The sequence below is a fragment of the Equus asinus genome, chromosome 20 (assembly GCF_041296235.1).
Source record: "Equus asinus isolate D_3611 breed Donkey chromosome 20, EquAss-T2T_v2, whole genome shotgun sequence".
Classification (NCBI taxonomy): Eukaryota; Metazoa; Chordata; class Mammalia; order Perissodactyla; family Equidae; genus Equus; species Equus asinus.
The window spans coordinates 34,739,529-34,763,881 of NC_091809.1; the positions used below are offsets into that span (position 1 = coordinate 34,739,529).

General features: G+C 49.8%; 1 protein-coding gene across 3 annotated transcripts in view; it reads right to left on the reverse strand.

Moving 5' to 3' along the window:
- KCNJ5 (potassium inwardly rectifying channel subfamily J member 5) overlaps positions 1-23,928 on the reverse strand; it is a 32,748-nt gene extending 8,820 nt beyond the window's left edge. Inside the window, exons 1-3 of one of the 3 annotated variants that reach the window (XM_070489930.1) lie at positions 23,279-23,602; positions 4,476-4,632; positions 1,843-2,781 (exon numbers count right to left, since the gene is read on the reverse strand). In XM_070489930.1, coding sequence (XP_070346031.1) covers positions 1,843-2,781; positions 4,476-4,494 — 958 coding nt within the window. In that variant the 5' untranslated portion in view covers positions 4,495-4,632; positions 23,279-23,602. Of the gene's footprint in view, positions 1-1,842; positions 2,782-4,475; positions 4,633-23,278 lie in introns of all 3 variants that reach the window. The other 2 variants (XM_070489931.1, XM_044752602.2) reach the window with 2 other exon arrangements.
- Between the last annotated feature and the right edge of the window lie 425 nt (positions 23,929-24,353).

The window sequence follows — 24,353 nt, forward strand, 5'->3', positions numbered from 1 at the left end:
AACCAGATAGGGCAGATCAACTGCGGCCCACTGACTTTGAGGGAGACATGAGAGAGGAGGCCGCTGGGCCAGGTTGGCACCCGATCCCCCCACTGCAGGTGGCCAGGAGGGCAGGGGGCAGTGGTGAGGCGTGGCTTTCCTATTTGTCCACATCTCTGAACTGACCCCTCCTTTGTGGCCCCAGAGTAGGGCTCTTCCTCCCAGAGTCTCAGCCCGTACTCCAATCCTGAGCCCAGCACCAAGGGCAGCATGACCTGTGAGCCCCCAGCTCTGCTGGAGGAGGCTTCCTGTATCCCGACTGTGCTTACTCCCAGGGCCTCCACAGCTGCCACCATATGCTGCCTGGCCAGGCTGCGGCCCCCAGCAGATGGCCATGCAGCCCCCTCTGCACCCGTCCCTGGAGCGTGCTCACACCCCCCAGCTGGGTTCCACAGGCTCTGAATGGCAAAGTTTGTGGATGCCTCTGTCTGAGTCTCCCACCCAGCAGCCAACTTCCCGAAAGGCTGGAAGGCTTGTTGGCCACCTTTGTGACAGGCCCCTGATATTTCAGGGGGCAGTGTAGTGTGGTAGGCAAAGCTCTAGATGTGGAAGTGAGAGACGTGTGTGAATGAAGTTTCTTCCTGTTTGCACAAAGCGGCATGATGCAGTTTCCATGTCTGCAAAGGCTGACTGAAGCCAGCCCTTTGGTGGTGTTACAAGAACTAGAAAGATATGTGTGTGTCGTTCCGAGCATGACTGAGTTTCCTATAAGTCGTCACTAGGGCCAGACCAGCTGCTCAGTCTACTTGGTGAAAAAAAGAGAAAGGAGAGAGGAGGAAGAAAGGGAATAAGAAGAGGGTACAGGGTTTGGCTGGAGAGCTTTTGTCCCAGGAGGTCTGGCCACAGCAGTGGGGGAGGGAACTCGGGCTCCCTGGAGCCCCACACAGAGCTTGGCCTCGGCGGAGGAGTGGTGGAGCTCGCGGCCACCGGCTCGGTAGCTGAGCAGCAAGGTGCCAGGCTGGCAGCCACGAAGAGGGCATTTCTTGGGCATATGTGGATGTGGGTGCACTATTTTCTGCATGCCCTGTGTTCACTGAGCCAGCCTTCCACAGGGCAGCTGAAGGGCAGATTGCTGGTGGTGGGGTGGGGGTGGGGGGTGATGAGGGGTTGTGCCCAGCCAGAAGAGCTGCTCCCGCGGGCCTGGCGCACAGGTTTATCTCCAAAAAGAGGCTTCTGTGATGTCGGGAATCCTTGAGTTTGGCAAATGCTGCACCCTGTCCTTTGCTCATGAAGTAATTCACGATGGGGAAAGACACCATGAAGTCCCACGTAAAGAAGCCAGTTCACCCTTGTTGAACCCTGTGTTTCTTGAAGTTATCTGATCACAGAGCTCTTTTTGGGTAGATAGCTGCTCCAGAACGGGGTTGGGGCATAGTGTAGCTTGCTGGACATCAGTGCCGGCTTTGGGGTCCCCCTGCCTTGATGTGCATTCTGGCTCTACGATTTAGCAGCACTTGCTCTTGGGCAAATAACTTGCCTGTCTGTGTCTGTTTCTTTATCTGTAAGTTAAAGAAAACTATCTCACGGGGTGTGGGAGAGCATTAAATGAAATATTGTATGTTTAAAGTTTAGACCCGTGCTTGGAAGTTGGGAAGGTTCAATAAATATGGCTGTTATTACTCCATCTTGATTAAAAATACTCCTCAGATCACGAGTTAGAGTCTGGGCTGGTTGACTGTGCCATCCAGGTTCTCAGGCACAAACTTCAATCTTCTGGATATGTACCTATCGCTGGGACTTTTGGAGTCATGGCGGCCTAATCTTGTGGATGTGGTAAGGGCAAAGGAGGATAAAGTGTCTTACCTGTTGCCTCCACCATCCCTTCTAGAATGACCACGACTTCAAACTCCTCCTGGTCCAACTGGGCCCGAGACATCTCCCAGAAGGGGCTCTTCTCGTTGATCTCGTGGGAGATGATGAGTGGCGATACCAGGAAGAGACGATCATCTCCAGTGTCGAAACCCACATTAATGTCAGTCTGGTTCAGGGGGATGAACTCCCCTTCTTTGGTCTGCCGGGACTTGATGAGCTTGGCGCGGATAGAGGCCTCCACAATGTGGGAATTGCGAAGGTCACCCACCCGGAACATGAGGCAGAGCTTCTCATCCCGCATGGAGATGACCGCGTTGTTGGAAAACATGAGGGTCTCCGCTCTCTTCTTTGGCTGACTGATCTTGACAAACATGCACCCCACCATGAAGGCATTGACAATGGAGCCGAGGATGGCCTGGACCAAGAGGAGTATGATGCCCTCGGGACACTTCTCTGTGATCACTCGAAAGCCATACCCGATGGTAGTTTCAGTCTCAATGGAGAACAGGAAGGCAGACACAAAGCCACTAAGGTTTTCAACACAAGGAATCCACTCTTGATCACCAACATGGTCCAGATCGCCCCGGATATAAGCAATGAGCCACCAAATGAAACCAAAGAACAGCCAAGTGATGGTGTAGACCATAGTGAAGACAAGCAGGTTGAAGCGCCACTTGAGGTCCACCAGGGTAGTGAAGAGGTCACTCAGGTACCGATAGGTCTCTTGGACGTTGCCATGGTGGACATTGCACTTGCCACTCTTCTCCATGTAGCGCTGGCGGGGCTTCTTGCCTTCTGCCAGCAGGCGAGTGCGGTCTGTGGCAATGGGGATGTAATCGCGGGCCTGTTTGGGAATCTTCTTCGGGTCCCTGGGAGTGACTCCAATCTCCATATCCTGGTTCATAGCATTCCTAGAATCGCCAGCCATAGCTGGGAGATGTGGAGTTTAAAAAAGACAGGATCAGTGAAGTAGACTGTTCTGATTCACAGAAACACAAGACTTCAAGGTCACTCCTGCCCTGTTCTCTCAAAGGCCTATCATCTAGTGTCCAGTAGACCAGACTGTGGAATTCTCAAGGGCAAGGACCATGTTTTCTTATATTATTGGCTCGTATACCTGGCGCCTAGTACAGGTGCTAGTATATAATGGAAGCTCAATAGTTGTTTGTTTATTGAATAAATGAACATTTCCTACATGCAAACTGCACGTTAAGCATTTAAAGGGTTTAAGGGAATCTGGGAGCAATTAAAAAAATTGCAACAATTTTTTAAATATAGGAACTGCCACTTCTTGCCACCACAATGACCCATTGGAGTTCAATCTTGTCATCTCCATTATATAAGTACTATAACATTGTGTATATTTCTCATGGTGTCTTTCCCTGCGTTCGAGGGTGAGCTCCCCAAGGGCACAATTTTGTGTCTGTTTTCTTCTCTAACAATTTCTGAACACCCAGAGCGTAGCCTGGCACATACTAGGGACTTAAAAAGTACTTATTGAATAAATGGGCGAACAAATAAGAAAACAGTCCCAAATAGGTTAAATGTCACCCGGGCCACCCAACAAGTAAGTGACAGAGCTGATCTCTGGATTCTTGCTTGTCAGGCCCAAAGCCTGTGCTCTTCCCTTTGTCCCTCCTGGTCTCCCTTCCTTTCATCTGAGATCTTAGCAGCAGACAGAAAGGAAAAGGCCGCGTGAGTCTAATTCACCCTGTGGTCACTCCCACCGTCTGGGTGGGCCGTCTGTGGCCAGCTGAGCGCTTACTGACATGACAAACCGCTGTGTAGACCCACCATTAAAACTTTTGATGCAATAATTTCCTGTCCTCTAAGAAATTGAGGTGGGCAAGATAGTAATGCCCAAGGTTTTCGAAAGGGCTACAACTCATATGTGGAAGCTAAAAACACCCCACGAAACCCACAGATGTAAACAACAGATTGGTGGTTCCCGGAGGCAGGGGCTCGGGTGTGCGAAATGGGTTAGGTGGTTGAGAGGTACAAATTTCCAATGACAAGATAACAAAGTCCTGGGGATGTAACGTACAGCATGGAGACTATTGTTAACAATACTATGCTGTGTATCTGAAAGCTGCTAAGAGAGCAGGGCTTCAGAGACCTCATCACAAGAAAAAAAATGTAACTTTGTGGTGATGGATGTTAACTAAACGTACCGTGGTGATCATTTCACAACATACACATATATCAAATCGTTATGTTGTATACCTTAAACTAATACATGGTTATATGTCAATTGTACCTCAATAAAAAATAACCAAAAAAGGCTGTCAAATGTTTTTAGAGCATATGCCACACTTTAAAGAAATACCTCAAAACTTGGAGTACTCAGTCTACTGTTTTTCTGATACTGAGCTCACACCCATTTAAGACGCCTTAAGACTCTAATCAAGCTAGGAAAGACCATGAGAATCTCTGCAGCTAATAACAACTGCTAAGAAATGTATATCCTTCCGCTCATTTATAATCTTCACAAAGAAGCTGTTAGACAAGTACTGTTATTCTCGCTCCGATTTTCAGATGAGGAAAATGAAGGTTGAGTAGTAAGTGCTGAGTTAGTTTGGGACCTAGGTTTATCTGGCTCCAGCCCCAGGGCTTACAGCACCCACCATACAGGCCTGAGGACATTGATGTTCTGTGGCTCGTGTGTAGATCGATGAGCTGCTCCCAGGCACCTCTGGGGGTGCTATTATTCAGCTCTTCTTCATCTTCTAATCAAGCTTTTCTTGATTTCACAGGTACTCCCCTTCCCAGGAAACTGTGTCCCTGATAGAACAACCCGGATTAATATTCTATAAACCATGCAGCCAACTGCCTCACTGACGAACGAGGAAGATTTCGCCCACTGAGGGAAGTCAGATGACCTGGCAGACCTTTCCCTCTGCTGCCTGGGCGGCTGCAGCAATTTCAAGGTAACCTCTACAACACAGTGCTGAAGTTATCAGAAGCGCTGTTTGTCTCAGACATCCGTTGGCCACTTCCCATTCTGCACAGGGCCACCTGCTCCCTGCTCCCTGCTCCCTCACGTGGCAGTTACAAAGATAAATGAAACAAGGAGGGAAATGCTTGGTGCCGCTTTGCAGAATCCCAGGCATGAATCTGCTCTACCCCTAGGTGGGAGACTGTTGACTGAAAACTCAGTCAGAGATGCCCAGAAACAGTGGAAAATCCCGAGGCTCTGTGTGCTCCTGGGGACCCCAACCGTTGGAACCCACATAGGGGCCTGCCAGGAGGGCTGCCCGTGGACACCGGAACCACTGACACTGGGCAGGGCCGGCGCAGCCCTGGCGAGAATGAGTCATCAGCCAGCGCTCCTGGGAAAGCACCATCTCCTGCCCTCAGCTCTTTTGGGAGAACAGCTTTCTGCTGATTTTCTGCACTGTTTCCTTCTTTATTTTTAAACATACTTTCATACGTTCTTGTAGGAGAACGCCTTGCGCCGTACTAGAAACAGAAAAGGTTTTCTAGGACACCTCAGCCAAGGTCTGAAAACTTTTTGTGTCCAGCAGACAGGAGAGAGAGGTTTACTTCTGATTCGATCTTGGGGTAGATTCTCCAGGGGCTGGAATCACCGCACACGCTATTCCTCGCTCAACCCAGAGTGAGATCTGGATTCCAGCTCCACTTTCAACAAACTAGCTCTGTGATCCTCTGTGATCCTCTGCTATAAATCTCAGATAATATGCTCTGCCCCTCTCTGCTGGGGGCCGGTATGGAGATCCAGGGAAAGAGGATATGAATACAAATGTAAACCTAAGTATACATGTAAATATATACTCATCAACTCTCTTAGAATTGACACTTAATGCAATGTCCCATTAAATCCATTTTAAAGATAGAGAAAGAGGTGTGGACCATGTAAGTCAAGTATCTCAAGCCCCAGTGGGCGATGTGCAGGGCAGGCATTGAGTGACAGCCTCGACCACCCGGATTTCTTCTAAGAGTGAGTGAAATGCCCATCTTAGAACTCTTGGGCTCCAGTGCTGTGGGCCCATGAAGTCAAAAGAATTGTCCGGGACAATGGAGATGAGCTTCTTTAATCAGATTTTCAAGATCCACTCTATTAATTTACGCATCTGTCCAACAAGCATATATTGCAGAATGACAGTGGTCCAGCTTCTGTGCTAAGAGCTGGAGATAGAGCAGTGAACAGGACGATTGCAGAGCCAGCCCTCATGTGCTTTATAACTAGCATTGCCGCTGAACCCAGGCTCTGTGCAGAGTGGCCTGTGGGGAGAGAGGCAGGCAGAAAGGCTCTGGCCAGGCCAAGTACTGTGGCTGCTCCCTGCAGGACTGGGCGAAGGCACTGACTTGAGCAAATCCTGCACAACCTCACCCCCGTTACTGCTCTTCATCTTTAATCCTCTCCTGTGTCCCTGAATGGGAAGCTGCGCTGAGACACAATAAAAGCTCTCGAGGGGGACAGAGCTTAAAGTCCAGCCAAGTGGTTTAACCTCTTTGATATAAAAACACAAGTGGAGAAAGAATCAAAAGAGGCAAAAATCAAAGGAAGTTGTATTTCATTAGTGAATCTGACATCCATTTAAACGGACCCCTGTATTAAGAATTCCACCCCCACCCCTGGCCTGTGAAGAAAACTGTGTCACAGGGGTGCTCCAGAAAGTCAGGGGTCACGGACACAGGACATAGGACACAGCTGCTGGATAGGAACTGCACTTCAGGGTCAACAGGGCTTCCTGGGCTGGGAGCCTGGTCTCAGACTCAGTTTCCCTACTGTGAAATGGGAATAATTTCCTCCTTTCTCTCTTCTATGTGCTGAGTCAAAGTCTGCGTCCCCTGAGGTTTGGGCTGAGGGAGGAGGTTGGAGGAAGAGTGACGGAGGAGGACAGACTCATGTCTCAGACGGAGACATTTGTATACTGTTCTACATGAACCCATATGGTTGTACTTGTTGTTAAAATACGAAAATATTCCAAACTCATTGGTGAACAGGCTGCCTCAGTGCCCCCAAGGCCTCCAAGATTGGCAGGGAGTGTTAAAGGTGTCATGCATCGAGTATGTACAGGTATAGAGAGGGCACAGGAAAGCAGGAAGAATTCTAGATGCCCTCACGATTCCTGCCTCCATATGCACTCCCTGTCTAGTCCCCAGACTTGGGGGTGGGACACTCACGCCCGTGATTAGGTTGTGTTATGGCACAGTTAACTTGAAGGCAGGGAGGTCATCTGGGGTGAGCCAGACCTAACCAGATGAGCCCACAAAGGGACTGGGCTTTTCCTGAAGCAGGAGATTAGAAGCATGAGAGGAATCAGACAACAGGGACGGTCCCTTTGCTAGCTTTAAGAATGGAGGGGCCACATGGTAAGGAGTGTGGGCGAGCTCTAGGAGCAAAGAGCAGCCTCTAGGTGAGAGGAAACAGGGACTTCAGTCCTGTAATCACAGAGAACTAAACTCTGCCAGAACCACGGGAGCTTGGAAGAGGCCCTGAGCTCCAGAGGAGCGCGCCGCTTGCTGACACTGGATTTCAGCCTCCTTAGGCCCTGAGCAGAGAACACAGTCAGGTTGTGCCTGGACTTCTGGCTTGCAGAACTGTGAGCTAGTAAACGGCGTTGGTTTGAGCCATTAGGTCTGTGGTCACTTGCCATGGCAGAAATCTAAAGCTAACGCAGGGTAGAAGGGGAGCCAGGTAAGGAATAATTAGGAAAGCAGACGCTGGCAGCAGACGGCCTAGCTTCCTATTTTACCTTCAGCTGAGGGGTTTTTGGGGAAGTTACTTCTCTGAGCCTCAGTTGCTTTTTCTGCAAAATGGGGATGATAACAGTGCCAAGCAAAGAGGTGGCTGTGAAGACGAAGAGAAAGGTGTAGCACAGGGCCTGGCTTAGGGAGCCCTCCTGCGTGGTCGCTATTATTACCTTCGCTCCAGGGCCGGGGTGGAAGACGGGAAGGGAGGCAGGGGAGCTTCAAGCAAGTCAAGGATGTGGAAGGAGAACCAACAGGTCCCTGGTGCCCACGATGCCTCAGCATAATGCTTCATGGCTTCATTTCCCTTACTCCTAAAGGGGGGCATGTGTGCATCTTACAAAGGGGGAACCCAGAAGAGAGCTTAAATCATCTGCCCAAAGTCCCGCAGCAGCTGCTGGGGAGCTGCTCCGAGCACAGCTCTCTGGATCCCACAGTGGCTGCCGAGGAGGAGCAATGGCTGCTTGGAGAGGTCTTGGATGGTTCCCGTCTCTGCAGGATCCTGGCTGGGAACCCCTCCCTCAAGAAGCTCTGCCTACAGAACTTTCTAAGAACTCTAGCTTTTGTCCCTTCCACACTGAGGCAGAGGCTGTCCCGGTGCTCAGATCCGGCGTTTCTCCTGTGCCTGACCTGCCTCCTCCGTGCCGGGGCTTGCAAGAGTCTGCTCGACTGCTCCTGGGTTCCTGGACCCCACCCCCACCCCCCCAACCCCCCCCACCCCCTCAACACCCCCACCACCCCCCCAACACCCCCCACCCCGTGCCATTCCCGACCTCGCGCCCCAGCCTCAGGCAGAAGTGTGGGGAAGAGGAGGAGGGGAGGCGACTGGGACAGGGGAGCCCTGAGCATGGTGGGGACTGGTTTGCCCCAGAATGCTGCGGGGACCTGGGAGCCCTGAGCGTGCCGGCCTGCAGCGTGGGGTTGGGGCTCCCGGGTGGCTCTGGCGGGAGCCCGGTCACCCTCCCGTTCCAGGTCTCTGGGAGTGTGACCCAGGGGGCTTTCAGTGCCCTCCCCCTCTCTCAGCAGGCTGTCCCATCAAGGGATGGAAACGGCAGCTCTCACCTCTTTTCTGCCTCTAGTCCCCTGACAGCCGCCCACTCAGCACTCAGAGCGAGTACAAGCGGCAGGCGAGTCCTTCACCACGGGCTGGCCCTCCCAGAGCCGCGCTGAGCAGCAGGAGGGGCCAGCTGGTCCAGAGGCCGGGCTGGCCACCCCGCAGAGCCTGTGCCCAGACCACGCTGCCGGGCTGGCTCCTCCCAGGGGCCCAGTAGTGGTTTCCCAGCTTTCAAAATTACCAACTTTAAAAAAATTAAAAGGAAAAAACTCTGAGGTTTAATCGCAAAGAGCTCAGTAGTAATAAATCTCTAAAAACTTGTGAAGTGTTTGATTTAAAAACCTCATCATTTTGCAGCTATTCTTATCAACTTAGGTGGAAGTCTGTTCTTTAATTCCTGGATGTTTTATGGTTTTACTTTTTGAACTTGGGTTTGAACCTAAGTTCAAAAGTATCTGGGTGATAGTATATGAAATACCAAGCACGAGAAAGCCCATCAGAAACTGTAACACACAGATTCACTTATTCAGTGAAAATCCTACTGAACAGCCTCTGTGAGTTTGCACTGTGCTGGGCCCTGGGCGGGGGGAACGAGGTGGGGCAGCACTTGGCCAGCTTCCCTGTGCTTTCCAGTCACAAGAAGCCTGTTAAAATGCAGGTTCTGATTCAGTAGCTCTGGGGTTTCCAGAGTCTGCATTTTTGTAAGGAGCTTCCTGTGATGTTGATGCTGCTGGTCCTCAGGCCGGTCTTTGAGTGGCAAGGCTTCTCCACCCCGGTAATCAGCTGGGAGCTGGACGCCATGCTGACGCCTGAATCCCACCCCCAGAGAACCTGACCCCAGACGATTCTCATAGGCATCGGAGATTGAGGACCACCGCTCTATTTTGTGCCCTCGAGGAGCCCGCAGTCTGGCGGGGAGCACACAACAAACAATCATTGCAACAGAGAGGGACAGAGGGACCGAGGCACAGTTCTTAATGCAGTTTGGAGGGCTTGGGGGTGAGAAAGAGTCAGGAAAGACTGGTGAAGAAGGTACACAGCGAGAGGGGTGAGGTGAGCCTTCCTGGAATGAGAGACAGGGGAGCAGACGCTGACGATGGTTCGCGTGTTGAACACCCAGTCTGTGCTGTCTCTGAGCTGGGTGCTTCTATGCGTTGTCTCCTTTAATATTCAGACAGACAGACCTGTTAAATCTGTCTTAGAAGCCTCAGTGACAGATCACAAAGGCAGATGATGGAGGAACTTGTTGGAGGCCACTCAGTGATTCAGTGGCAGGAACTGTAGGGCCTCTACACATACTGCCCCCCGACCCCCACCCCGGCCTCTGAGGGTCTGACCCGGGGGTGGGTGGTGCAGCCTCAGCAGGGGTCTGGAGGCAGCCAGGTGACACATCCTGACCTGAGCCAGGAAACCAGCTCATGATGAACGCTGTGCTGCCCTTGTGCAGAGCTGGAGCCACCCCTCCGTTCCTCCTCCTGGGGCCGGCTTCTCCACCTGCCCTCCTGCTTTCCTCCAGAGTGCCCCTGGTCACGCGGCTGCTCCTGCACTTTTTCTACCTGCAGCATTTGCCCCTGGAGGTCCTTAATTGCTCCAAGGAAACAGGGTGTCCACACGTCCCAGCTAAAACCTGTTGTTCTAACCCCGTTTACTCCCAGCAGTGTCTCCATTTGGACAACAGCCCCCTTGCAAGGAAGAGACCCCTAACTAGCCACCACTGGTGTCACTCTTAACAACTCATGCCTGGATTTTCCTTCATCTAAGGTATGTCTGCCTCTGCCAGGAGTGGGGTGAATACCTTGTCATGCCTGGATTTTTCAGCTGAGTGGGATGTGCATGCTGTAGTAACTAGAACCTGTGGAGTTGGTACCAAACTCTGCCGCCTACAAAGATCAGTGAGTGGGGCTGCTGGATGGGGTTCTTTCAGTACAGACACACTGCGTATGCCTATTGATCACACACAGATAATACACTTTCTCCTATTTTTATTCAAATATGAGATCTTCTCAGACCTTCATTTTGGCATTTTTTGATAGAGAAAAAGATTTAAGAAGATTTAATTCTTTTTATTGTAGGAAAAGCATGGGAATACCTGGTAAATGCAACCAAAACTTGCTCTGGGTTTGGGGGATGTGATAGGGAGTGGTGGGGACTGAGGTGAGCTGAGCACGCATGCAGTTCTGGAGGGAGCCACTGGCACTCGGCTTGAGCTCACTGGTGCCATGCAAAAATGCGGAGCCAGTGCTGTAAGATCTTCCACTTTCTCTTTCCAGACAAGCTAGAAATGAAGACTCTTAAACATGAAATTTCTTTTTTTTCAATGTTGACAACTAACTCGACAATTTTTGAAACAGTGAGCTAGCCAAAGAAAATACATCTGTGAGTCAGACTCAGTCCATCAGCTGCCAATTTATACCTCTGGGCTCCTGAGTCAGACAGAGGCTTTTTCCTCACATGGACTCGTTGGGTTGTACTTTGAGTTATGCTGAGCGTGGTGTTAAGAGGAGCACCAATAAATTCTCCGTGGAGCTTTCCTATTTGCACTACTGAGTCTGCTGTGAACACAGCCTGTCAATCCTCAGGACAGAGGAAGCCAGGAGGCCAAGCTGGGACTCACACCACAGCAAAGAGAGGAGTGTCGGCTGCTTGCTCAGGTCCCACCAGCCTGGTTCCCGTGGTTCTAAGCAGCCCTGTCTCCATGCCCACAGCTTTGTCCCCTCCAGTCCCCTCCATCGTGGAGATGGCTGCCATGACAGCCCCTGTTCTTACAGTGCATCTCCTGCCTGGCTGCCTTCTCTCTAATGGCGCCCTTGCAGACATGCCGCAGAGAGCAGGGTCTTGGGTAAGCAGTATCCTCCTCCATTTCACGGGCAGTAGAAGTGGATCTCAGTGGGGAGAGATTTCTGACATAAATGCTTCACAGAGGGTAGAGGGAGCTCCCTCTCCAGGGGAGGGCTGTAAGGACGAGAGTGGATCCAGTCACCTCCCAAGCTCACTTCTGGGTCGGATGTAACAGATAATGATCACCAACAATGAAGGCATCCTGGAATACCAGGGCTGTGGAGCTCTGTGAGAGCAGTGGAGGTGGACCGCATGCGCTGCTCTCCATGCCCAGGATGCTCCTCACTGCCATGGGCTCACGAGGACTCGGAGAATGCATACTCCTTTTAGCTCTGCTCCAAATGCCCAAGCCAAGTGCCCAAGAAAGGGGATTCTCTCAAGGTCTGCCACAGCCAAAGTGAATCTCGGCTCCCTTCTCTCTGGAATGCAAAACCGTCCCACGGCTGTGAGGGGCTGTGCGTGTCAGGAGAAGGGTGAGGGGTTTGCAGTGGAACATGGAGCCAGGGACAACGTGAATGGAGGACAGGCTGTGTCAGATGGGACACTGTCTCACTCTGGATGCCCCTGCACACCACGTTCCTGATGGCTGAGCTGCTAAGGCCTCTGCAAGGGAGCTGCTGTGTGAGGCGTGTGAGGAAGCCTCGGGTGATGAGGGCCCCGCTGCCTCAGACTGCTCAGACTGACCTCTCCCTGGGGAGCTGTCACAGGCTCACAGGTCCCCCTGGCTCAGGCATCCTGGGCCTCCATCCTGGGGCTGCCTCTGTCCGTCCAAGGGGAGCCCTTATATTTGGATCATTGTTCGGAACAAAGTCTAGGTGGGGATGTGGATGCAGACCTGAGGTTGCTCCCAGAGAAACTTGGCTGTCCTGGTTTTGACTCAGAGACACCCTGGCTGGAGCCAGCTCTTTGGGGCGCATCTATCCCATCGTGCTGCTTTCCCCCAGGACCTTTGTGCTCATTTTGCTTTTGTTTTAAACACATGTTCAATTTATTTCCTGCAGCAGGTTATGCTGATTTCTTGTTTTTCTTTGCAAAATAGCCTTGGAAGTGAAATTTCTGTGTATGCTATGCTGAGGTAGGTGCCTTGTATATATAACTCATTTAGTCATCTCAACAACACTGTGGAGTAAGTACAATGTGTCCATTCTACAGATAAGGGGACTGAGACTCAGAGAAGGTAGGGAACTTGCCCAAGGTCACAAAGCTAGGAAGCAGCAGAATGGACTTTGAACTGACACTGTCCTGACCTCAGAGCCCATACCCTCCCGCTCTCCCACCTGACGTCCGTCAAAGTCCAGAACACTAAACAGTGTGATGTTGGTACTGACTTATGACCCCAAATCTCCTGGCCACATCTTCACCCTGAATTACACGGGACTTTGTAGCTCCCTCCATTGAGTCTCTTTCCTATATAGGAAATGGAAATACTCATGGGAATCATAACATGAATAAAATATGTGTCAGTTTTTAGAAAAATTACACCCTACTAAATACTAGTATAATGCACTTGGCCCCCAACCTGAATTGTTACACATTAAGAACAGGTATGAGGTATGAAGTAACATCAGTATTACTATTAAATGGAATTATTATGGAGTAATTTGCATGTCTGCAGGGCTCTCTCAGCTCTGGGATGGCTCCTGAGAATCCTCCTACGTTAGTCTACCTTCAGGGCTGGCAGCTGTGGCTTGCCCAGGGCACACAATGCGGGTTAACTCGCTCCCGCAATGATGACATTGTCAACATAGAAACACTGAATGGGAAGGTTCTGTCGTACAAACACTGAAAGATTTAACAGCAGGTCTAGCAGGCAGCCCTGACTTCTGGATGCACAGGGAGGCGGCTGGGCAGTGCCACGAGGGACACCAGAAGGTGAGCCTGGGCCTTCAGAACCTCAGGCAGCCCAGACGAGAAGATAATTGGCTGCTCATTCAGACTGCATCCTTGCAGGATTCTCCACCGCAATTCTAAGGATGTAATGAAACCTCGTGCATTGCTTCATGGTATCTGGAGAGAGACAGGTACCTTAGGAGAAGTACTCTGGGCTGATCCCACGCTTACTTCATCATTAAAGAAACAAAAATGCAGACAGTCCACAATAAAGATGAAAAACACAGAGAGGATTAAGTGGTGTTTCACTTAAGGATTTTTAAGGAAAGATAGAGTTCTTGCCTGAAATGAGAGCAGACAGATCTGGCATTTGCTTGTGGAGTTCAATTCTTTGGAGAAAATACAGAGACAGAAAGATCATTTTGCTGGAATTTAAAAGATCTATTTGAGTGTATCTAAGTGAGTCCACATATATTCAGGAATTTTTCAAAGGGCAGAATGAGGTCTAATTCAAGGTATGGGACATATATTTGAAAGGATTAATCACACGTGAGTACCTTTCAAGCAATTCAACATTTTATGTGGACCTAATTATGGAGCAGGGTGTCTATGGAACAGGCCTGGGACTGAGGTTCCCAACCTGTCTGGCCTCATTTGCTAAAGATGGTATATTTTGTTGTCCTCCTGGGCCAACTGCTGCGGGCCACTTGTGGGGCCTTACCGCTATTCATCTCAGTACTTAGCCATGGCTTCCCAGCCACAATCCAGATTCACCCCCCCGCGGAAGATGTATGAAAAATCATGAATAAAATTAATTCATTTCAGATTTTTCCCACATTTGTATCTGTCTAGGCAGTACTTTTCCTTTTTGAGCCTGCTAACTCTCTGAAAATGAGCAGCATAGTCCTAATACATTTTCTTCATTATAACCCCGCACTGTGAGTATATATTCTGCATTAAATAATAAAGGAGATTAATAATTAAATCAAAATGAAAAACCACTTGTTTCTTCTCTACAGCCCCAGGGGCGGATTTCCTGGGCTGATGCCAATTTATCAATGACGATTAGAGAATACGAGACAGGAGGAGAGCAGAGAAAACAGTATCAAGAAAGCAAGATAATGTGAATATGCATATACTTACGTACAAGTAGAAAAATGGGCAGTGACACAAGGCAAGTGAACGAGTGAGAAAGGACCAGAGAAACAGGACATAATAGGTAAAATGCCAATAATTATAAGGAAACCTGCTGGGAGCTTACCTTACACCAGATTGTATTCTAAATGCTTTACAGGTATGAGCTCATTTAATCATTTCAGAAAAGAGATGAGATAGGTGCTGTTCCTCCATTTGATAGACGAGGAAACTGAGGCGCAAGGGAGGGGGAGTAAATGGCCCCAGAACTAGTGTGGTTGATCTGGACTTGAGCCCAAGCTGACTGGCCCTGGGGTCACACCCAAAGTCTAAGGAAAACAAGCGAATGAGAATGCCCCAAATGATGCAGTACAGAGGAACGAGACAAATCTCACAGGGGAATGAGGGACCAGGAAAAGCCAGTGCGCCAGAGAAACACAGGTGAAGAGGATTGGAGTAGGAGTTGTGAATGGAAGGAGGTTGAGAAAACCAAGAACGAAAAGAAGAGACAAAGCGAGGAGAAATGAAGCGAGCATGGGTGTCAGCCTGAGAGCTGGGCAGACGAAAAGAACAGGGAAGAGAGGCAGGCAGAGCGAGTAAGTCCTCAAACTCTCACTCTCAGAGCTGCGCGTCCGCTCTCCTGCTGACTGCCGAGCATTTCAAGGCAGACATTACTACACCCATCTGACAGGAAGTCAGCGGAAGTTCTGAGAAACTAAAGGACATGCCCAAGGTCACACAGTTAGCTCCTGGCAGATCAAAAAGAACTGCTGTCAGTTACAAAATGTTGATGAAGGAAATCAAAGAATCTCTAAATAAATGAAGGAACATACTGTGTTCATGGATTGGGAGACCCAATACAGTAACGATGTCCGTTCTCTCCAAATCAATATACGGTTTTAATGCAATTCCTATCAAAATCCCACAAAACGCTTCTGTAGCTATAGATAAGATTATTCTAAAATTCACATGAAAAGATAAAGGAACTAGAATAGGTAAAACAATTCTGAAAAAAAATAAAGTGGAAGAAATAAGTCTATTCAATTTAAAAACATTTTATAGCTACAATGATTGAGACTATGTGCTATTGGTGGAGGGATAGACACATAGATCAGTGGTGCAGAACAGAGAACCCAGAAACAGACCTTCACAGATATGCCAACTGATTTTTGACAAAAGTGCAAAGAAATTCAATGTAGGAAAGACAGTCTCTTCGACAAACAGTGCCAGAGCAATTGGATAACCATAGGCAAAAAAAATGAGCCTTGACTTAAGTCTCAGACCTTAGACAAAAATTACTTCAGAATGGATCATGGACTTAAGTATAAAGGATACAACTATAAAACTTTTGGAAAAAAGCATGGGGGAAACTTCAAAATCTACGGCAGGCAAAAGGCTCTTAGACTCAACGATGAAAGCCTCATCCATAAAAGGAAGAATTGGTAAATTGGACCTCACCAAAATTAAAACCATTTGCTCTGAAAAAGACCTTGTTAAGAAGATGAAAAGACAAGCTACAGAGTAGGAGAAAACATTTGCAAGCCACATAGCTGACAAAGATGAGTATCTAGAACCAGATACTAAAGATACTGACTGTATAAGGAACTCTTAAAACTCAACAGTAAGACAAACAATCCAATCAGAAAATGGGCAAAAGAAATGAAGAAACGTTTAGCCTGAAGAGAATATATGGACGGAAAATAAGCTCATGGAGAGCTGGTCAACAGCATTAGCCACCAGGGAAATGCAAATTAAAGCCACAATATGATATCATTGCACACGTTTCAGAATGCCTTAATAAAAAATGGCAGCAACACAAAATGTTGGCAAAGATGTGGAGAAACTGGATCACTCACACATTGCTGGTGGGAAAGTAAAATGGTACAGCCACTATGGAAAACAGTTCAACGGTTTTCTTTAAAAAACAAAACATACAACAACCATATGAACCATCAAAGGCACTTATGGGCACTTATCCCAAAGAAATGAAAACTTATGTTCACGCAAAAACCAGTATACAGATATTCACAGCAGCTTTATTAAGATAGCTCCAAACTGGAAACAAGCCAGATGTCCTGCAAGGGGTGAATGATTAAATCAACTGTGGTCCATCCACACTATGGAGCACTACACAGCAATATGCACACACACACACACACACACACATCTGAACCTGGATGAATCTCCACAGACTTATGCTGAGTGAAAAAAACCAATCCCAAAAGGTTACAGACTGTGTGATTCTATTTATAGAACATCCGTGAGCTGACAAAAACTGCAGAAATGGGAACAGACTAGTGGTTGCCAGGGCTTGAGGAGAGGGTGAGATGGGAGACAAGTAAGGGTGGCTATAAAAAAGGGCAACATGAGAGATCTTCGCGGTGATGGAAGTGTGTTTTTCTTTCCAATTCCCTCTGCCCTCCACACCCCCACCCCCACCTCTGGTAACCGTACACCTGTTCTTTTTTTCTACGAGATTTTTCGATTCCACATAGTCACGTGCCACATAACAATGCTTTGGTCAATAATGGACTGCAAATACGACAGTGGTCCCATCAGATTAGTACTGTACAGCCTAGGTGGATAGTAGGCTATACCATCTAGGTCTGTGTAAGTGCACTCTGCGATGTTCACATAACGACCAAATCACCCAACGATGTATTTCTCAGAACGTATCACCGTCATTAAGTGACGCACGACTGCAGTGAGATTAGACGATACTTGTCTTTGTCTGACTTATTTCACTTAGCATAATGCCCTCAAGGTCCATCCATGCTGTCAAAAATGGCAGGATCTCCTTTTTTATGGCTGAATAATATTCTATTGTGTATATATGTGGCGTATATATGTATGCACACCACAACTATACACCACAACTTTATCCATCCATTGATGGACACTTAGGTTGTTTCTATATCTTGGCTATTATGAATAGTGATACAATGAACATGAGGATGCAAATATCTCTTCAACATAGTGTTTTCATTTCCTTTGGATATATTCCTAGAAGTGGAATTGCTGGATCATATGCTGGTTCTATTTTTTGTGTGTGTGAGGAAGATTTGCCCTGAGCTAACATCCCCTGCCAATACTCCTCTTTTCTCCTTTTTTCTTTCTTGAGGAAGATAACCCTGAGCTAACATCTGTGCCTTCCCCTACTTTATATGTGGGATGCTTCCACAGAATGGCTGATGAGTGGAGTAGGTCCGCAGCGAGGATCCGAACCCGTGAACTCCGGGAGCCTGAAGCAGAGTGCGCAGAACTTTAACCAGTTGGCCACAGGGTCAGCCCCCAAGATAGTTCTCTTTTTAATCTTTTGGGAAACCTTCACACTGTTTTCCATAGTGGTTTCACTAATTTAATAGTGCACAAAGTCCTTTTTCTCCACGTCCTCACCAGCATTGAACACTTGTTGGCTGACAGCCATTCTAACAGGTGTGAGGTGACATTTCATTGTGGTTATGATTTGCATTTCCCCAATGATTAGTGATATTGAACACCTTTTCAAATACCTATTGGCCATTCATACGTCTTCTTTGGAAAAATATCTATTCAGGTCCTTTACCCATTTTTAAATTGTATTTTTTGTTTTGTTTCTGCTATTGAGTTGTATGAGTTTTTTATATATTTTGGATATTAGCCCCTTATCAAATATATGGTTTGCAAATATTTTTTCCCATTCTGTAGGTTGTCTTTTCATTTTGTCAATTGTTTCTTTTGCCGTGGGAAATGTCTCACTGCCAAGTTTTTTATAGGTTTTGATGTTGTACTACAGTTTTGCAAGATGTTCCCATTGAGAGACACTGGGTAAAGAATATAGGAGCTCTCTCTGCACTCTTTCTTAAACTGTATGTGAACTTACAATTATCTCAAAAGAAAAAGCTTAATAAAAAATAAGAGAATGAGTACAGTAGAAAAGGGATTGAGCTAAAGAATCACTAACGGGCATTTATGGTCAAGAGAATGAGTGAGAGAAAAAGACAAAAATGGAGGGGAAAAGAGAGCCAAACTGAGAAGGGAGAGAAAGAAAGAAAGGAAAGAAAATGTGACCAAGTATGAGCACTTAAGAGAAGGAATGCGTTGTGCCGCCGAGCGGATTCCGACCCTAATGCCCCTGTGGACGGCAAGGGAACCCTGCCTGGTATCTTCGCACCACCCTCTCCCCTACTGGTGCTGTATCAGACAATGCTCCCCTGCTATTCATAGGGTTTTCATCACCAAGGTTTTTGGAAGCGGGTGGCCAGGTCCTTCTTCCTAGTCTGTCTTAGTCTGGAAGCCCCAGTGACACCTGTCCACCATGGGTGACCCTGCTTGTGTTGGAAACATCGAAAACAAAGCGGGCCACCGTGGTGAGAGCACTGACTCTTAACCACTAGACCACCAGGGCTGGCTTCTTTTAGTCAGCGCAAGGGCAGGCTCCCCCACGGCTGTCTCACGGCCACAGAAGCAGGACTCTCCAGGCCCCTTCCTTGGGCTCCCTTCTCTCTTCCACCATCCCACAAACCTCACTGTTTCCCAAGCCCCCTTCGGAAGCCCTCCCTGTTTCCCCTGGCCCTCCCTCAGCCCTCTGTGCATCTCTGTAATGGTGCTTCCCCCGATGGTGTAATGCAGCCATGGGCTCTGTCAATGACAGCTGTCCCCAGTTAATTGTCGGAGAGAGTCCAGGGCAGGGCAGGGCAGGGTGTGTAAAGGACCCAATCTTCTATCGCAGGTTCCTACAAGGTCTGACCTGTGGTAGCTCGACATACACGTTTTTGAAGGAATATATGAGTGACTTTTTAAGTGTGTCCAATAAAGGACACTTTCCGAAGTGACTGAAGCCACCGGCCTTGGGACTGGTTGGCCTACATCCCCTGACGTCCAATGGCATTGCTCTGGATAGCCCAGGGGAGCTGGCTGTCAGAGCCTCTGTTTGTGGGGGCCTCTCCGCCCTGGCACCTGTGGGCTCTCTGATCCCCGCTGGATGGCCAGCTTCCGGGAGCAGAGGCAGCACCTCGGTGCTGTTGCTCTTGTGACCCTCCTCCAGGCCAGGCTCTGAGCGCAAGTGCCCTACAGCAGAAGCTTGGGCGGGGAGCCAACACTGAGGGCAAGGCACAAGACGTGGGCTTGGCCCCAGGCTCACTTCTCCGCTCTTGCTTTTTCCCCCTTTTTCCTTTATGAGCAGCAAGAAATAATGTAGGATGATGGCATTGGAGTCTCCCTGATTTTAAGGTCGGGGGCCTGAAATGTGAGAGAGGAGATAGGGCCAGGCAGCACAGCAGCCCCAAGGACCAAGTCACAGACAGGAGAACTGAATGCTCCTCATGGTCTCTCTCTCCCTCCCCCTGCATTTCCATTTTCCCTCCCCACCCCCCAACCTCTCTGGGTTGACCCATGGTGACCAGGAAGTGCTGTTGCCACCTGCCAAACTGGTCAGATTATCCCTGACCTTTGCCCCTCTGCCTGCTGCCTGCTCTAGTCTGGAACGAGAGTGGGACATAACATTTAAGCCCCGGATCCTCTCCAGGTCACGTGTTAAGGGTTGGCTCTGACATTTCACTTGACACGGCTGTTGGCAAGGGACACTGCCATCCTGGGCTCTGTTGACGAGAATAGCTCACTTATCAGAATGCCAAGGTAGGAGGAACTAGATAAGGCCTGTCAAGGGCCACCACTTTGTCCCTCAGCAACCAGGGTCTCAGGAAGGGGAAGCAATCCCCTCTGTTTTAAAATAATTCCAGAGAAAGCTACTCCACAAGACTCTTAGAGAAATTTTCTCAAACGCCTCCCTACAATCCTTTGTGTTTCAGCTCCCATTCTTCTTATGTTGTCCTTAGGAAAAACAGAAAAATTCCTCTGTGGCTGCCAACTGTCTTAATAGACGTCTGATGGTGGGCCCCTTCTTAAAGACACTGCCAATGCTAAATGGCCTGTCTGTAGCTCGGAGACAGTGAAAATTTTAGTCTAAAAATGGCTCCTTCAAACTACTTAATGGATTCCTGGACCCCTCCTTTCTCTCCATCCTCCTCCCACCCCCAGCCTAAATATTCAATGAGTATTGGCTCAGAAAATGCAAGCTTTTGCTAACGTTCTCCTAAGTGGAAAGCATAACCCTGCCTGGATGATCACATTCCAAAGGTTTTCAAAAATTAGTTATTCCTGGCACATGCTAGGGGATCAAATGCATGGCTGCTGAACTGACTTAAAAACAAAAAACAGAAGTAGACACAGTTTCCACAGAGGTGAGTGCACCCCCGCTCATGGCTTTGGCCACAGAAGGCCCTAAGGGCCGGTCATTTCCAGGGCAAACGGGAAGCGGAGAGTGGGCACTCTCGCCGTCTCTTCCCTGCTGTGGGGTTAATTCATCATGGGGGAGGAGAGCAGCTTTAGAGTCTCTCGAATTCCTGGACAAGAAACCTAGGCAGGCACTTGCCGAGAGCCTGGGGGATCTTGCCATGCAGCCGGCAGGGGCAATGAGGCCGAGAGAATGTCTGTGACAGCCACGCTGAGGTTTCTGCTGGACCAGCACACGGGAGAGCCCGCACAGCTCAGGATGTGCCGGCAGAACCCGTGTTGGGGAACGCCACTGAGATGTGATTTCATGGCCAGAGAGGGCAGCGGAGCCTCCAGGACAGCCCTGGGCGGAGAGCACAGGGGACCCCTTCTCCTTGCACACACTTTACCTCCATCTCCTCTTCCAGCTCCTCCTGCCTCTGTTTAATGCAGGCATGCTACTTAAATAAGAAACGCTGCCCACGAGGGATGCCAGCAGTGCATCCTTGGAGAGGATGGCAGAATCTATGTCTGAGTGGTCTCCTTTCTGTCGCAGAGCTAGACGGTGAATCTAGAACATGGTTGAGGGAAAATCAGGAGCGCTGTGCTCTGGTGGAACGTACACACAACTTCTCTATGTGATGTTCCTCCTTCAAGGTGGCCCTGGTGCTGTTCTAATAACTTACGCTGTTGCAATAATTTATTATCAATCTCATAATCAATGAACAGAGACTGACAAATAATAAACACTTTATAAATGCCAAAAAGTATTCCTTCCAAGGTAGAAGAATGCTTGCCTTTCTAGCCTTAGGTTTGAAGTCTCTGCTTGGAACTTAGTTTCGGATTATTTGGGTCCACGATGGTGAAGAGGGGTGGGAGGAGGAGAGGTAGGGGGAGGAACAGTGGGAAAAGCGGTGGATGGGAAAAGAAAAAAACAATATCAGCATGCACATAAAATATGTCATATCACATGGAGAGCATTGAATATGACAATTCCTTGCTATTATTGCCAAGAAGCTCACATCCTGTGCCCCAGGACTCCCACTAAGCAGAACGATGCCGTCTCAGGTCAGGTCAACAGTTTCAAATCCCTGTCAAGCTGACCGCACGCTTCGTGTCAGAGCCCAGCCAAGGGCCTTTTCCCTCCAACCCCCACATCATTAGCTCTGTTTGAGTCTTCCATCAGATTCTGGAAATCCCATGGTCCTCATTCAGCCGGCTAAGGGGATTTACACCTGGGTTTTGAGGGAAAGGTATGGGTTTGGGAAGGCCAGAGCACCTTCCAGGGTGAGTCAGTGATAGCACAAAGACTGCGTTTAAAGTTAGAGGACAAGGGTTAGAAGACAGTAGCTTTGCCACTTATCTGTGCTCAGCACTCTCTAAGCTCTGGGCTCATCCACAGAGAGGGTGAAAGGACCCTCGCCTCATGGGACCGGTGTGCAGATTAACTCTGATGAATGCGTCCAGCTCAGAACTTGGTTCCATAAATATTAGCTTGTTTTCACTGCCTCGCGCCTACATGGAAAGATGCTTGTGAACAGGAAGCCCTATGATGCGTAGCTCAGTGATGAAGAAAACATACATTTTGGAGTCAGAGCCTGGTGAGAAGCTCACTTGTTCAGCTATGTACCTCTGGCAAGTTCCATTGCCTCAATAAGCCACAGTTTCTCAGCTGTAGAATGAAGATGATCATATCTGCTCCATTAAAAGGATCAAAAGACAGCAAAGCACTTGGCACAGTCAGATACGAAGCAGTCACATGCCTGTTGATCTTCTGGTGTTTGAAAGGACTGTCAGGACAGCTGCTGGGCTGGCCTTACCCGATCCCATGTCTCGGGTAGGCCCTGGAACTTGGGGGACCAGATCTGGTCCGAGGAGCCAGCACGGACCTAAGGCTGCTCCGCAGTGGGGGGAGGACAGCCCAGTTTGAGGGGAGGCACTGGGCAGCTCTCCAGGGAGCTACATAGGTTTGGGGAGAAGGGGAATAACGACGATGCCCTTCCCTATTCCCCACCTCTGCCCTTGGAGCTTTGAGCCCTGGTCTTTCCGGACAGTTTGAAAGATGTTTAAAAAGAGATAGAGAAGCATGCGGAAAGTGACCTGATGGCAAGAGGCAGAAATAGCAAGGTCATGGATCCAATTTGGCCAGACTTAAAAGAAAGCAACATTAAGCTGAGGATCTAAGGCTGAGGGAGATGGCCACCCCACCCCACCCCACCCCAGCCCTCTACAACCCCCCTTGAAGGCAGAGCCATTGCCCAGGGCAATGATGCCCCCTCCCCACCGCCCTGGCCTCTCACACCACTGACGGGGGCTGTCAGACCCCAGCGAATTTCCATGCTCCGGTACCAGACCAGAGATGTTTACAGCCCTCAGAAGGTTCAACTCCCAGTGACCAGGGCAGCCTGCAGGCTACGGAGATCTGGGGTTTCCTGGCTGAACTTTGGACCTGCCCTAAGCATCCCCTGTTCCCATCGGCTCCCAAACTGGCAGGTCCCTGGTAAAAGCTAGCCGCGGCGGGCAGTGGGCGCCCGGAGAGTGGCCGTCCTGCCTTCCAGAACCAGCGAGCGGGGAGAAATGAAGGAGGAAAAGAAGACAACTTACTTGTTGAGATCGGAGCTTCCAGGTCCCACTGATGCTAACTTCTGAGGCGTCCCTTAGAGGCGGTGCAGGGGGCATTCAGGGTCCTTGAGGGGACTCTCCAGCCCCAGCCATGACCGCAGCCTCAGACTCCGCCTGGCGCGCCGCCCCCTGCCTGGGGTCCCGAGGGCAGAGGCTCTAAGCCATCCTGTCCCTTCCCTCCAAGCTTCTCCAGTCACTCCCTTTCTCCAGCGAGAGCGGAGGAGGCTTTCTCGCTCTCTCGCTCTCTCTCTCTCTCTCTCATCCTCCTCCCTCCCTCCTCCCCGCCCTCTTCTCTCCCCTGCTTCTCCTTCCCTCTGGCCCCACTGCAAACGAATCTCTATGTAATAACGTGTAATAACCGATTTAAAGGGCCACAGGGAAAGGCGGTGGGGGGGGGGGGGGGCGGGGGGCGGGGATTCCCCTGTGATGCGGACGCGGTCAGTTCTGAATGAATCCGATACGGGATGGTGGAGGGAGAACCTGAGGGGCGGGGTGGGGCGGGGTCGGGGGGTCGGAGGGGTCTGGGGGCCGGGGTGGGGGGAGCGGGGATGGAGGCGGCAACTCTGCGCTCCCTTCCTGCTGCCCACTCTCCCTTCCCGCAGGCTCGCCCACCTCCCTGCTTCACCCGGCCTGGGGTACTGGGGGTGCTTCTGGTCCTGCAGATGCAAAGGACGGAGATCTGTGCTCGCGCATGTGTGAGCGCGCGTGTGTATGTGTGTGAGCGCCCGCGTATCTAGTGGGTGTGGTGGGGCAGAAAAGACTGAGGGCAGAGACCTTGGCTCAGAGCCTTGGAGGGGCTGCTCAGTCACCCTGCGTTGAGCACATCGAGGGGGGCGGTGGGCAGAATTTAGCTGCGTTTTTTTCCATGGAACAGAGCAGATGGGAGGCATTCCTTCGGGAAGTTCGAGGGACCACAGTTCGGGCGCTCCATCCCCACCCGGATGGCTCTCCCTCCTGTGAGTGGAGTGAGGCTCTGGGGCGCCCTGCCTCGCCGCCGGCTGGAGATGAAGCCGGGTCCGGAGACAGTAAACAAGTCTGCGGTGCCTCGGGCTCTCTG